Source organism: Epinephelus lanceolatus, chromosome 19 (genome assembly GCF_041903045.1).
Source record: "Epinephelus lanceolatus isolate andai-2023 chromosome 19, ASM4190304v1, whole genome shotgun sequence".
In the NCBI taxonomy this organism is placed as follows: domain Eukaryota; kingdom Metazoa; phylum Chordata; class Actinopteri; order Perciformes; family Serranidae; genus Epinephelus; species Epinephelus lanceolatus.
Window position 1 is genome coordinate 17,064,736 of NC_135752.1, and position 16,720 is coordinate 17,081,455.

Consider the following 16,720-nt stretch of genomic DNA (forward strand, 5'->3'; position numbering starts at 1 on the left):
GATTTTCTGTACAGGAAGTGGACATCATACTGTTTCCTGTGTTGTGCAAATGAAGGCTGAAAAAAATGATATCAACGCTGTTACTGCATTGCCTATTTCTGGCCTCAAATGTTTTCAGAGACATATTTCAGTGCCCTGTTCAGCTGTAATATGAGAATTTGTGAACAGTAGGTTGGAGCCATACTATTCCCTGTATTGTAAAAATGGAGGCTGAAAAAGCTGGTAAGAACTCAGTTACTGTGTTGCCTATTTCTCACCTCAAATGTTGCCAGAAACATATTTTAGCCCAAACTAACTCAAAACCGTTTGTTACCAGGCAGCCACCATATTGTTTCCTGTGTCAATACAGGCAAGCTCACTTTACATCACCCACCAGTAGGAGCATCTGTTAATCCGTTGTGGTGCAGTGCATTCTGGTAGATGTGGGTTTGCTACCTCTTGAGCAAATGTGAATGCCATAGCCCTTTAATTTTTTTTCTCTGGTCATGTAGCACCAATTTCAAAAGTATTTGCGTCTTTCTACTGTCTTCAACAGCCTGGGCGTTTTATCACACCACATATTTCTAGCAGTGAAATACTTCTTTAATAAAGGTTAATTCTGACATAATAAAATGAATTTTAGTTTTCCTTAACTAAATCCTTAACTACAGTACTACATTTAAAATATAGCAGTACAGTTGCATTGCTCTTTATTAAACTCATATTACAGACATATTACTTACAGACAAAATAAAAGCCTAAATTACCAAAGAATTCCAACATATCCAAGGGTTTTGTCTCTCATCAGTGTGAGTCCTGTAAACAGTCTGTTGCTTGCCGTTGCTTTGTTTGTAATGCTACCCAGGATGCTTAGCTAGATCAGTGTTGAACAAATAAGTGTTTTGTAAAGCAAACCCATTCCCCAATATTATTTACTTTCTTATCATTTGAATGAAAGCACACCAGTTGGTTCACAGATAAGATTGTTTGTATACATATTTTTCTTATTTTACTACTTCAGCACAGATAAACAAATGCCACAAACTTTTAGATTTGCAAAGGTGGCATAAATGTAATCTACCTGCTGCTTTCCTGGGTAAAAAAAAAGAGAATAATTAAAAAAAAACACCCTTCTTTACTTCTGATCTTCTACTCTGGCTATTCTGACTTGGAAGTAGAATAAAAAAATATGTGTTAAGTGAAATTAATTCATTACATTCACGTTAGTGAAATAATTCTACCTATTCTTTAACTTTTTCTGTCACACCACCACATTCTCTCTCCACCCTGCTCTCACTCCATCCCTCTCTGTCATCCAGATGAGTTCAAGTCCTTCCTGAAAAGGCTGCCCTCCACTCACTTCCTGCCCATCAGCAGTGTGCATCTCCTGTGGGGCAGCGACTGGGACCTTCAGGCCCGCTACAGGCTACTTCAGAGTTCCCTGGAGATCCAGCGGCTCAAGATCCAGCGCACCGCCCGCAAGCTCTTTGGCCTCAGCATCCGTTGTCACCACAACCCCAACCACCAGATGCCTAGGGAGAGGTGGGTAGAAATGTGACCTCCGCATCGTGAGAGGAAATTAGATGTGGGTTTGCTCAGCAAGATAAAGCAAAGATGCTGTCTTTGGCGTCGATATTTTTGGATATTTGCTTTTCTAAGTGCAAGAAAAGCAGATGTGAAAATGTATCCCACAGAGGGGTGACATCTTTCGCTCTCCTCTGAGATGATGTAGAGGTTTTATTTTGATTGTTGCTTCTTGAAGCATGCACAGTAAGGATGTCATCCATTATATATTCCAACTTATGGCTCTGTTGTTTCTGTCCATCAAGCCAACTTAGTGCTGAGGCTTGCACATGCCCAAAGCACTCTTGCTCACTCTTGTATTTCACATTGCAGTCTGAAAAGAAAATGTAGCTGTGGGAGTTTTCTTGATAGGTCATTGCACACATCTGTCACCACCTACTGCAGTTTCAGCTTAAGAGCCTTGCTATGGATGTGCCGTGGTGTCAGCACTGTCTGAGATGCCTGGAATTTCCCCATCCGCTGTAGCAAATAATAGAAAACACTATGCAAAATATGCAAAGTTCCCGAGTGCCACATGAAACACCCCCAAAACTGTTCTGTGTAGGGGATGTCACCATGTAAATGGAAACAGAATCCGTAAAATATTCATTTAAGTGGTCTGAAAATGAGCAGTTGTCAACTGTCAGTGACAGAAAAGGAGCACACCCACATTTGTGTGCGAGAGTTGGCAAAGGTTTGTTCTGAAGTGTTATCAAAGAGCCACAGTATGCGCTTCCTCTTCCATGGAGTACGCATCAAGAGTGCCTGATGGCACTGGAAATAAGAGCGGCGTGTTTATTTGCTTACTTGTACGAGACAGCTTTGCATCAGATGGAGGACTTATTTGTTTTCATTACCTCTGTGTGCATGTGTGTGTGCTTTGCATACATGCGTGAGTGGGTTGTAAGTAGGCTATAGCTCACACAGGGGCTCTAAAACATGCTATACTGTTGTGTTTTCATGTCGGTATTAACTGTTGTACTGCAAATATTTTGTTGTATTTCAACCTAAGTCTCAACCCCCTGTTTTGTCTTATGTGGATGTCTAATGAAAGCAATTGCTTTATTCATATTTAATTGTATTATAAGACTTTTTCTTTTAACCCCTACCCCTAGTTTTCAAGTGCCCCCCTGCCGCTTGGAACAGGGTTACAAGGGGTAGTGGTTGAAATCTTAAAACTACAAAAAGGGACTACCTTTCAAGAAAGACCATGATACGTCAGGGGTGAAAGTATTTTTTTTTTCTTTTTCTCTTTTCCTCTTTACCTATTTTTCGTTGTAAAAAACACTGATCAACATCCGCAATAAACTCAATAAACTATTGAAATATTTACTATTTAAATCACGCTGACAGCGTTTGAGCCGACCACAAGAATGTGTGGAATTTCGTTGGTTTCATTTATTGTTTGTCCTGTCCCGGTGCAAAGGACGTTTTTTGACATCCGTGGTCCAGTTGTGGAAAAATCAAATGTCCCAGTACAATAAATCAAATGCACCCCAACCACTGTGTTTCAGAAGTAGACGTGCATGCGCAGCCACGTACTGCTGAGAGTGAAATCCCTGATCGTTAGCTCACACGCAGCTTGTTCAAGCTGGTCTCTGTGTTGTTGAAATTAAACAAAATAACATGGAGCATATCTGCTTATTATGCTACTGATTTTAATTGGGATATTTTTTGATGAACTGAATGACATTTAACTGTGTTGCACGTCTCGAAGGCTGGGCTTATAGGATATATATAGCATATATTGCTAGCAGATCTATTTTCTGGCCTAAAGTGCGACTGTGACTGGTTCTGAATGTGGGCTTTAGCAGGCAGCCGCTCTCTCCTCTTCCTGATACTGCGAACCGCCACTGAATCTTTTAGTAGTGCGCAGTGCTGGACCGTACCAGCTTACTTTCACCCCTGTGATACGCCATCAGTAGTCACTGATGCTGGCATTTACATGAACAAATGTGACAATTGTTCTCGGACATTGTGAATATGCTGACTTCTGCTGTGCTATAGGCATCCTTTTGTGGCTGTCTGGAGGATCACAATTCCCTCATAACTGGAGTTTCACCCTATCAATTGATAGTGTTGGCATACTAGCTATTTATTTTGTTATGCTTGTTATAAAGAAAGGGACCATAATGTATTGAAATAATATTTAACTAAGATAGTCTGATAGTTATTGTAACTTTTAAATCTTTATTAACAACAGTAATACATTTGTGGATTTCTTTTTTTTTGCATGTGCAGCCATCTTGCCAGTGATTGCCATGTACTTTAAAGGAGCGATCACACCGAGATGAAACGCCAGAAACGCGACACAAGTAAAACCATTGTCTTCCTATGATACAGCGCATCTGACCGGCGTTCAAGCGTCTTTTTAGACGGGAGTTTTTCTGGCGTCTTTTTAGACGCGCGTTTATAGACGCATGTAGACGCTGAAAAATATTTTCAACTTTTTGAGCGTCAGACGCCAGTAGCTAGCACACATTGAATAGGCGCTTCCAGCGTTTCAAGCGTCTTTGAAGCATTCACGTCTCTAGTGTCTCATTTCTGTGTGATCGCCCCCTAACACTTCACCTTAACCCTCTATCCCAACGAGAATCAAGACATCCTACCTGAAAACATGAATACACCAAATGGAGGGGTAATGCCTCATTTTAACTTACATATGTGTACGGAGACAAGACAACCAGAAGCCCATTAAATCCTATGGGAATCTCCAGGATAGGAGACATGTAGCAAGCTAAGCTACTTGCTACTTGCAAAGCTACTTTTATTTATTCTATGTCAAATCAGCATTTTCTTAGCGATAAGAAAAACTGTCAACCAAACAAATAGGCAGGCAAAAAAAGTTCAGCTGATCTTAATGCAGTTCTCTGTCTTGGCCCCTGTAGTACAGTATCTGGCTATGACAGTAATTCAAATGGCAGAATAAACTGGAGGATTAGCATGTGATGTCATACAGAAGTGTTTCCCTTGTCTCAGCTGCACTTCAGAGGTTTTCCTGGGAAAAATAGCTTGTAGCTTTTGTGGACACGTTTCGCACGACTCAGTCAATATATCAACTTCGCTACTGAAAATCTACTTGATTTAGAAAGTAGTGATGTTGCCACCATGTTACTGGGAAATGTTAACGTTCCTACTTGTGGTGATGCTACTGCCCAACACTGACTTGTTGCAATAGCTGCACCTGAACATAAACGCCATTGACGACCACTGATGCTGTATCAGGGTTTTGAAAGGTTGTTGCATTTCATAGGGGAAGACTTCAACCACTACCTCATGTAACTGTGTTTCAAGGGGCAAAGGGGCACTTGGAAATGAGAGGTAGGGGTAAAAATAAGAAATGGGATCAGACCTTAAGATAAAATCTTTGTTATTATGTGTTTGTGGGTTTGCCCTCTGCATGTGTATTGTCAGTATAGTCCATTAGACTCTCATCCTTTGTCCCTGTTTCACGAAAAGTGTCCCCATCACCGACAGGGACTCCAACCTTCACCTCTCCTCTGGGCAGCCTATAACAGCTGATCAGAGGATGAGGGAATTGAGGCAAAGCTGAAGGCCCATAAACCATCAGCCCAAGTGATTTCAAGGTGTGTGCCAACCACCTCAGGGAGGCCTTCCAGCACATCCTCAACCTGTCAGTGAGGCTGCAGAGGGTGCTGATGATGATGTGAAAAACATCCCGCCTGGGCCCAGTGGCCAAGAATGGGCACACCAGGCTTCTAAATGACAGCAGGCCAGATCTCTTGTGAGAGACCATTTAGAGCCCCTCTAGTTCATACATCAGGCCCACAATGGGGAGGATGATGCTGTCAGCCACCTGCTACTCTGTGCATACTTGGCCAGGCACTGAAGGAATCATGTTCTTTTACTTCTCCAGTGGTTTTAACACCATCCAGGGGCCTCATCTGGGAGAATTTCCCCCAGCTATGCATGTGGGAACCGCAGTGGTCGCTTGGATCAAAGAGTGCCCCACTGGCAACACCAGTTTTTGACACTACTTAACTGTCAGATCAACAAGTGGGAAACACAGTGGCTCCTCAGGACTCTAATATCTTGCACGCATAGACTTCAGGAGTCATTCAGAATAACGCCATCTTCAAAGGCTATGTGAAAATTCAATGATAGTGGGGTGCATCTTTTAGGAAAGGAAGGAGAAATATATGGATCCTACAGGGGACTTTGTCATATTAAATCACCAGTGATTCAAGGTAGCCAAGATAAGAGAGATGATGGAGTACCACTGGTAGGTGAAATCTCCCCCACTATATTTTAACACTTCCAAGAAAACTGTACTATCAGTATTTGGACTGCATTTATGACATGCAAAGTAAAGAGGGTTGATACTTTCTAGGGAGGCCGTGGCTGTACCATGGCACTGCACATGACTCGCACAGTCTTTTGCAATGTGCTGAGGAGGTATGAAAAATAAGTGCAACAGAGAGAAAGAAAAGCTTTTGTGATGCTTTGTTGCCTTGGCAACCCAGGTAAGAAAGCTAGTTCAGTCAGGGAGGTGAGCTTTGACTCTCAAGTAATTTTTTTTTTCAGTATAATGTATTTCACATGAATGACCCACAAGCTACTTAATAAAGCATGTTTATCATGCACACACTGTTAGTGCGGGCATAATTGTGAGTGTGAGTAAGTGTGTATTCATAGCTAAGTTAAAAATAGAGGTACCGATAGAGTGGAGAAAGCACACCGCAGTATGCATTCTCCTGTAATGTATTGACTGACACTACAGGAACAGCAGAGTGATGCATTGTTAATGAACCGGCTCCTCTTTAGTTTCATTTTTTTTCATAATTCTTACATGCAGCCTTAAAGCACTCATATTAAGCCAGTCCGTCGCTCTTTGTTTAATTAAATTATGGATGCAGAGTAGGGGAAGGGGAAGTTACTTATTACTAATTGCAATTATGATGATGTAAACTTATGTTATCTAGTTTTACTTATCCAAAAAAGATTTTAAGTTTTAAATCACGCTGCCCTTCCACTAGTGAATATTGCGAAAGGTCATACGATAAACATATTTACATTAGCTAATGAAACATATAGTCTAGGCGTAATTACAATTGCATATCACCACCTTATAATTTTCGAGGTGCACCTCACCACAAGGCACCCATTCATTACAAGCACTGTAAACTGGTGTTGTGAACACTCACTGCAATAACGGTGGGGAAACTTTATAGCTGAACTATATTGGATTTGCTATTGCATTTCCTGTAATGAGTATAGCAGCTCGCTTCAAGTAGAATAAACATAGCAGTTTGTCTTTGGTATAAATGATTAATAGTGACAGATATGAAGTAGCTTCACTCCCAGCCAAATCATTTGCATCCAGGCTTTGCATTGGCTTTAATTATTCATGTCAAGTCAAGCATATTTACAAATATGAGCCTACCTTCCATGTGATGAATTACTTTGCCCTAATTTCTTATTGATTCTGACAGGACGCTGCTTTTTAAGATTTCGCTGAAACATATTCCAACCAAATGTTTGTGTTTAGTTTTATACTGCGTATAAACTGTCGCATGAAATCATCAAGGGTGTTGCTGTCTCTCATACGAAGCTCTCGGAAGGTCATGTTTGGAATATTATCTGAACTGCTTTTGCATTCCCTCACATTCCCCCTCGATCCATCCATTTAAAGTGTTGGTCCAGTCCCGTTATGATATACCGCCAGTTACGGAAACACTCTGCTGATACGACAGAAAGGAGAGATGATGTGACACTTTACATTATGCATTTAATGCTCATTACTCCTTTCAAAAGGCCGAGCTCTGACAGTGTACAGTACACAGCTGCAGCTGTGCCGCCAAAGCCGTGGCTGTGAAAATTATTATTGCTCGGACTATGGCTGCATTTGCGGTGCTATTTCACATGACTACTCTTTACTGCTCCTATTAACTTTTGCAAAGAAAGCGTAGTTAAGCCACACGGGATTGGAACCCGCAGTGCTTGTATCAGATATGACAGATGTGTTATACATCACAGGAGTTCAGGAATACAGAAGCTTCAAAGCTCAGGCAGCACAGCCATTTCAGTTCACTGCACACATATAACCCCTGCATTAGTGTTACACCCATTAAAACCTGTCACAGCCATAGTCATAACAACTAAAGCACAGCCGTGGCTACAGCCGCCATCACACTACAAAATGCAGCTCAGCTTTCCTCTACGGATAAGTGGGGATGCAAAATGTACTGCAAGATAACACAAAATATTGCAAGAGAACACAAAACTTAATGCAAGGTAATACAGAAGAGTTTCCGAAATAAAATTCCCACCGTGACCTTTGAGGGATCTCCATATTCTCATGCTATGATTTATATTATTTTTCAAATTTGTGTGCTTTCTTTCTTTGTCGCTTTTCTTTGATCAGATTCCATTATCCTGCTCCGATTTTCTCTTTCTCTCTTTTCTCTTCCTTGCTCCAACGTAGGAGGCAGCTATAGTGTATGTCATCTGAATGCCAAGGCTGTTTGAAGCCCCATTACAAACAAAAACTGTGCTCGAAATTCATGAAAACAAACAGCGTCCATTCCAATGTATTTTCATTTAATTTCCTATGGCGAATCTAAGCCAAGCTATTGCTTTAGATGGAAACAAATAAGGCAAAAATAAAACTAGCTGCATGATGCACTCAAATAGTTCATTGAAGGAGGCAGTTATATGATGGAACATATTTCAGTTCAGTATTTCAGACTGGGTATTTCAACAGTTATTGCAAATAAATTCAAAACAGGGATCATTACGAGTGTGCCTGTGTCCAATGCAATAATGAATAGCCAATAAAAAGATAATGGGAATAGTTTTATATCTGAGGCACCTGTGAAACCAATCTCCTTCGTATGCCATTTCCAATGTGGGTTTATATTTTTAAAACAAATGAAGAAAAAATGTGTTTAATGGTGTTGTGTGTTCTACAGTACTCTGAATTACAGACATCCAGTGTTTCTCATCTATTGGTTGAATAGGAAATCATTTGTAGTTTTCTCAAATGCCACTATTGCAAAATAAACATGCAATTTAAATTTGATATAAAAACCAAATTTCCTGCACTATGTATATATATATATATATATATATATATATATATACATATATATATATGCAGTGCATTGGCTTTCAAACTGCTGCAGCTCAAAGTTTTATTTTCACAATATACACGTACTTAAATTCCTCCAAAGATTTGTTGCTTAGTAGCAGGGATTTGCTGTTATCAGTAAATGGGATTATCATAATCATTGATCTTTCCTATACAACAATTAGAGCTGAGATACAGAAAAATGACTTGCCACCATGATTGTATGATGAGTGTATTGCTTTATTTGTTGTGTATAATTTTGATGCAATGCACTTAAAATGCCATCAAACAAAACCAAGGATGTTGCCAGAAGTTTAAGACAGTTGACCAGAAATGACTTTAACCCTTTGAAACCTGGAGCAACATCACTTTTCTTCTGCTGTTTTTAGACGCCTTTTACAAGTATTTAAACCTTAAAAAAAAAAAATTTAAAAAATAAGATTTTTTTTTTAAAGAAATTAAAACTATGAGATTTTTTTTAAAATCTATGGAAAAACTTTATTCACAATAATTAATATTAATAAATATTTATATATATATATATATATATATATATATATATATATATATATATATATAATATAATTATCTATGATTATAATTAATATGTTTTTTTATTATGCTAGAGAGTTATTATAATTATTAAGTACTCATTCCAGGCAGTGGCGTGAGGTTGTTGCGATGGGCCCCAGTGCACGCTATTATGATGGGCCCTTGTGCACGCTGTCATGCACATATTGTCTCATCACATGATCTGAGACTTGATACTGGATAACATCAACATATATATTACCCAACAACCATCAATGCATATCTGTATGTGACAAAAAATACCAATAAATAATATAATAAAATAAAAAATATTAATTTCATTTAACAATTTTAATAGTTATAGCATATAGTTTTGTCATAGATGCTACTGACAATTTAAAAAAAAAAGATACAGATGGGTTTTATTTTAATGAGAGTTCTTCTTTGAACACAGGCATATTTTTAAGTTTGCAGTTACTCATAAGGGCCCATTCTCCACCCAACACATTGATGGAGGGCCAGCTCTCTCTCTATGGGCCCCCCACCTCGTTGGGCCCCAGTGCAACCACACTGCCTGCACTGTCTATATTTATGCCCCTGATTTCAGGTCATTTCCTTGTTTGTTTGTTTTTAACTTTCTGTCTTTCTTTTTTCTGTCTTTCTCGTTTTACTAATTTCTTGCTATTTTTTTGGGTAATTTCATTTTCTGTTGCTCATTGCCTTCTTGCCATGTTTCGTTCAGGTTTCAAAGGGTTAAATGCAGCATATCGTCTATGTACAGTGCCCTCATTTGTGTTTTTATACATGCTCCAATTTCTTTTTGGTGTAATTAGTTGTGAAAGAGGAATTTTTGCCAACATCAGGCACAGGTGAAGCTCACCTGTGAAGAAGAACAGAATGTGCACAATTTTGCAGCAGCGAGTTTCCTTTGTGTCAGTCACATAAAATGTCTGCTCACTCCTCTCACTGAATGTTACGACTCAGCACCCACAAATCAGGAAGTTGCTAATGTCAACAGCAGGTAATGGCCAGAGTAACTAGAGCTCAGAGATAGACAGACGTGGAGCTCGGCTAGCCGGCCCCGCTGTGACTGCTATGCCTCCTAGGGCTAATCAAAATGAGACTGTGAAAGAAGACGGGGCACTGTGGTGTGTTCATTGTACCCCTCCGAAAATAGTATGATAACCGCATATTGATGGTGTTAGAATTTCTTGGCAATGTTGCCATCAGAATGTTTCACAAAGATATGGTAAAATCACTGTCCTGGCACATCTCTGCATGGTAGCTCATTTTGTATTCATACTGGAATGGACAGCAAACACAAGCTGGAGGGAACTAACATGATATACTCATCTCTCTAAAGACACTCCGGGCCAAGCTGCAATACTACAGAGAGGCAATGGAAAGTGATATAAAAATCACAAATACAGCGCCTGCACCAGGAGATTAAGACCTCTCATCTCTAGGGAAAGGGGCAAAAGCAGACATCAGCACACTAGTTCACAGATGCAAACAAGCTCAAGCAAAAGCTGCTCCATACAAGGGACATACCAAGCCTGAAATAGAACAAACAAACAGGGAAATCAGTCAGAGACAGGATCAACTGGGTTGCAGCGTTGGAAAGTACATGAATTCATGGCAAGATTACAAGAAGATATATAAAAAAATGCACAGGTCAGGAAAATAGAAGCGGAAATAATAAAAAGAAAGCCATAGCTCATGTTAAAGGTATGCCAACTCTCAAGTGCTTGGCGTGACACATAAGGTTTCAGACTGCATCTCATGCTGTCATATCATGTTGCAAACAAATAACATGCCAAACAAAAGACAAAGCATACAACAAAGGCATGGCACTCTGTCAAATAAAATACATGCTGAGCAGATTAAGAGCCATATCGACCATACACATGTCATAGGATGCTTAAAGCACATATTGTTGAGACGTGTTATCTTACACAACACTTGCACAAACTGCCCAGAGAAGATAAAACCAAATTCATGCCCAAAATATTAATATTAAATCATTGCTATTCAGTTTCTCCCTCACCAGTGTCAATTTAAAGAGAATACATCCACTCCAGACTGAATGCACTGAATCTACTTTTGTCTACGGAGACAACTAACCTTGTGACTTATGCAAAACATTAAATTTTTCTAGGGAGTAAGTTGGCAAGATTTAACGATGCTAAGTTAAGGAAACGGCTGCATCCAGATTGCACTTAATCTCTAGGAGGAAAATAACACCTTTAAATCCTTTTATATGAAGTTATATCCTTCCAGACCCATCAAGGATTCATCACTTTTAGATGTTCCAAATATTAAAAGGAGTTCCATATATAAACTATATAAGAGTTTTACAAAACTTCATTAATTAGATGCTTATGGCTGCTCCAATTATGTATCATGCAAATGTCTCCTCAATCTGTTAAACCCTTGAGACCTAGAATTGTACAGACAAGTCCGCTTTCTGAATGCTGATTACAAGATATTGGCTTAACCACCCACATGGTGCATCTTTGGGTTATTTCTCTGAAATCAAAAGGCCTTTATGAAAACATTGATATTAGAAATACATATATTAACATCAAGTACTCAGAGCATATTTCTTGTAGTCAGTGTTTAGGTTTAGCTTTGCTCCTAAATTTATTATTATTGCCCACCAGCACTCTTCAATAGCTCTGTGGCTTCAGTTCTTTATTTTACCCTGTTTTATCTCAGATAGAGTTAACCCCTTTCCTTTCTCCTATTAATGTGCACCGTCAAGGTACTTGTGATTTCCATTCATGTAATGTCCATCCAGAAGCACAAACTCCAATTATATACTGACGATTTGTTGTTCTACATTTCTAATGCTCAATAAGCTTTTTGTCTATTGTGAGTATTTATAAGCTTAACATCTTAAAGAGTGCATAATTTACAGTCAGTCGTCTCACAGCATACACACCACTACCTTCCTTGAACAATTTCAAGTATCTGGATGTGTGTGGGGACAATGGATGAAAATGGAATCAATGAAGAGAAAAATTATGGATTTTTGAAGAGTATATGAACAGCTGGATGACAATATTGAAACGTCCATTACGAGCAGTGACTAAAATCAAAAGCACAGCAATTTATAGATTGCACTAAAGCCCCGTTTCAACCAAGCAGTACAGTACAGCTTAGTTCAGTACGCTTTTTTTTTTCCATCTCTACTGTGAAAAGTTGTGGATGGTACTGATGGAATGGTTCCGTACTGTCCACATTTTTGGTCACCCCTCTGGTGGGGTACCCAGCACACAGATCTGGTACTAAAAGGAATGAACACTGCAGTCCATTGATTGGTCAATAGCAGACAGTCACTCTGCTCAGGGCTGAGTTCTGAGGCTCATGTAACCACTATTCATCCCATGGAGAATTTTATTAGTAGACTGTAACTATAACAACCTTAGATTTCTGTGGCAGCTTTGACCATTACTTTAGTTTTTATATGACATACACTTTTAGTAATGAGTGGATCTTCAAGCGTTTATATATATTAATTTCATCAGGGTTATGTGACCAAGGGTCTAGGTACCATGTCTGAAGAGTTACTTATGGTTTCAAAGGTACCATACCCAAAGTGGTTGGTGGAAACGGGGCTTAAACTAAAATCCAGCCATTAAATGACCACTTCATATTTATAAACAGCTATCTCGTATGTATGTAGAATCTTTAAGTGATGGCACAAGATTTTGGCATAGGAGGTGTTCTGGTTTCTGTTTGCAGTGTGAGTAGAGTCACATTTGAATGGCAAGTAAACAGTCCGTGTGGAGAGGCGCAACTCATTAACCTTAATACAATCTCGGAACACACTGGCTATAGTCTGATGATGATAGATATCTGTTTATAGAAATAAGCCTACATGACTGGCGCACAGAAGAGGAAGTCTTAGTCCGGATCTGTTGGGTATACCAGCTCAGCCTGATATATTGGCCCTTGCTGCCAGAGCCTTTATCATTGTCAAACAATAGACGATTGGCTCCAGGATTGATGACCACTGAATGTCTTCATGTTATGCACTGCAAAAGTGTTTGTGTGGGGCAATAAAGGACATGTATTGAGAATGTTTCAAGTTGATGTTTACATTCCCTAAAATGCAGCTGTGGGACTATGGGATCGTGCCAATAATAGCACACCTTCACTTTATCCCATCCTCAATTTGAAGCTAAAGTTAGTGGAATCAAACAATGTGCTCCCATTGTCCTCTATAGGCGATTTGTTCCGGGCTCATTTTGGGTATAGCTTGGGGGCTTTCTGGCCTGCTGAGAATGCAATGTCATCCATCATAGTTAAGCCTTAGCTTCATTAACATGTCAAGCTAACCTTGACCAGCCCTCCTCTCTGAAAAATCAGGATTCAGAAATCACCTCCTACAGTCAGAAAAGAAGTTCCAGTACTGTCAAGATGACAGGGAAAGATGCCTGAGGGGAAAAGAAGAGACAAGATAAGAATAGCAAGTAATGCCTTCCACCTGAGGGAAATAACGCAACTCCTCCCCCTTGAAGGGAAGAAATTATCCTATTCCCTGACTATTCTGACTACATGGTTTTCATGTATACCTTGCTTCCAACAATTTAATAAAGCACTTCATTGAAATTTTGACTTTTTTACGTGTTTGTATCTGTTCTGGCTGTTGGTGGCCATTTCTATCAGTATGGTTAAGTCAGCTAGCTCTGACTTTAAACTTATTTGAAATACAGTAATGCAGTTAAGTTAATGATGGGTTTTATATGTAAAACTTCCAAGTTCATTGCTGCACAATTTAGACTAAACATGTGATAGATGTCAAGCAAGTGTCAAGTCTTTGTAAGTTTGCAAATTGATTGTCCAAATGCACAGAAATCAATACAAGGTCTTCTGGAAAATAAAGTAAAATTACACAAACACCACAGTATGCTATGGAAAAATTGTTGTCAGCAATGTATTGCATACACAATTTGCATAAAATGGGCTAAAAATAGTGCCATTATGACAGGTCCATCAAACCATGGTTAATGCTTCTTTCCTGATATTTCTTTCTGTCTCTCTAGATCTGTGATGCAGTGGCTCAACAGGGTTCAGTCCTTCCTCTACTGCAATGAGAACGGTTTCTGGGGGACCTTCCTGGAGAGCCAAAGGACATGCGTTTGCCACACGGGTGTCACCCTATGCCAGCGACCCATCCCATGTGTCATAGGCGGCAACAACAGCTGTGCCATGTGCAGCCTGGCCAACATCTCCCAATGTGGCTCCTGCAACAAGGGCTACAAGTTGTACCGCGGCCGCTGTGAGCCCCAGAATGTGGACTCAGAACGCAGCGAGCAGTTCATCAGCTTTGAAACTGATCTGGACTTTCAGGACCTGGAACTCAAATACCTGTTGCAGAAAATGGATTCGCGACTGTACATTCACACCACTTTCATCAGTAATGAGATCCGGCTAGAGACCTTCTTTGACCCTCGATGGCGCAAACGCATGTCCCTGACTCTAAAGAGTAACAAAAACCGGATGGACTACCTCCACATGATAATTGGTCTATCGATGAAGATCTGCCAGATGCGAAATAGCAGCATTGACCCCATGTTCTTTGTCTATGTCAACCCATTCAGTGGCAGCCACTCAGAAGGCTGGAGCATGCCCTTTGGGGAACATGGTTACCCACGCTGGGAAAAAGTACGGCTGCAGAACTCCCAGTGCTTCAACTGGACTCTCCTGCTGGGCAACCGGTGGAAGACCTTCTTTGAGACGGTGCACATCTACCTGCGTAGCCGCGCTAAGATCCCAACTGGCCTACGCAATGACACAGGACAGGGTCCAGTGGACCTTGGAGACCCTAACAAGCGGCAGATCTACATAAAAATATCTGATATCCAAGTGTTCGGCTACAGCCTGCGCTTTAATGCCGACCTGCTCCGTAGTGCCGTGCAGCAGGTTAACCAGTCGTACACACAAGGAACTCAGTTCTACTCATCCTCATCTGTAATGCTCTTGTTGCTGGACATTCGGGATCGGATTAACCGCCTTGCCCCTCCATCTGCACCTGGCAAACCCCAGCTGGACCTCTTCTCTTGTATGCTAAAGCATAGGCTCAAGCTCAACAACAGCGAGATGATTCGAGTAAATCATGCCTTGGACATGTACAGCACAGAGATACTAAAACAATCAGATCACCTGACTGCTAAACTCTGTTGAACATAGTAACATTAACCTAAGGACAGCGAAGAGAAACACCCAACAAATGAATTACGAGGGGATATTAATCTTAATTTTGTTTTCTCTTTTTCATTTTTTGGACCTTTTCTGCCTTTTGATGTAATATTAACTTTGTAAGCATAATTCTTAAAGAGATAAAGGAAAAAGGCAGTGATGAAAAGCATTTCAGATAAAGACAAAGAAGAATAATGGAACCACTATAAAGACTGTATCATATGTGTCCTAGCATGTCTGTCATTCCCTAAAAGAACTTAAAAGAGAGAGAGACAAAAAAAGAAAAAAAAAAGAAATATTAAATCTACATACTGGTGAAAAAGAGGCCTTGATTTTACTCTGAGGGATCAAAGGTTATATCTGAAACTGCCATTCTTTACAGAGAAAAAAAAAAACATTTTTAAAGGAATAATGATATAACACAAGGGCAGACCAGATATCCTTTTATTTCAGCTAATGTGCAAAATATTTCAGACATAACGGACAGTTTAATATTAAAACATGTTTATACATTGTAAGGATTAAATAGCCCTAGTGAGTAAGTAGTCAACACATTACTTATAGACTCTTTATTACATTTCAAACCCACGGCGAATCTGCATTGCTCTTTGTGAGTTATGAGGCACTCTGTCATTGTTCTGACACATAAGGCACACAGCAGGGCAGTAATGGATAGTCATGTCAAATAACAAAAGCCAGCTGTTTATATATACATATATATGTGGGTGAATGTATGTGTGCGTGCGCGTGTGCAAATGTGCGTATACCTTCTTTTGGCTTGATGCTTATTGCTGTTCGTTAATTGAATGTGTCATTTGAGATTGACTCCAGTCTAAGCAAAATCTTGCATTTGGAGCGCTTCTTCCCGTGTTTGAAATTCAAGCTGTGTTTTTCACAAGGCAGTACCTCCTGGTGCGTGAGTGCAATATTGTGGTCTGAAGATTTAACAATCAATGCTATTTTGTACAGCTTTGCAAAATGTACATGTTGTGACTGCTGATTTGTGGAGCTTTTCAGCACCAAGAGCAAAATGTAAACATTCATCATTCAGGCACATTTGCAAGACAACTTAAAGCCATACACTTCCCTGAGGTAGACATACAGTAAGACATAAAGGTCATCCCCGTTTCACAAAAGTACTTACATTAAAAAGAAATGTTCCATTTGTATGTTTTTATTTTACTCTCTCCGTTTTTAGATAAGAGCACAGCAAAAAGGGAGATGACAAGAGAAGGCATATTGTGTTGGATAAGAATCGTGTTGTAAAGCCATTGAATTTCTCTGTTGTGCCACAGGAAAAAAAAAATATAAGAAAAAAACAAATGGTTATATTAAAGCTTAAAATACCTT

At 39.7% G+C, this 16,720-nt stretch overlaps 1 protein-coding gene across 1 annotated transcript in view; it reads left to right on the top strand.

The window, feature by feature from the left end:
- The window catches only part of brinp1 (bone morphogenetic protein/retinoic acid inducible neural-specific 1), a 168,651-nt gene extending 152,985 nt beyond the window's left edge, over positions 1 to 15,666 (top strand). The window contains exons 7-8 of the mRNA XM_033646845.2: positions 1,299 to 1,521; positions 14,215 to 15,666. Of these exons, the coding sequence (XP_033502736.1) occupies positions 1,299 to 1,521; positions 14,215 to 15,355 (1,364 nt within the window). The 3' untranslated portion in view covers positions 15,356 to 15,666. The remainder of the gene's footprint in view (positions 1 to 1,298; positions 1,522 to 14,214) is intronic.
- Positions 15,667 to 16,720: the final 1,054 nt, after the last annotated feature.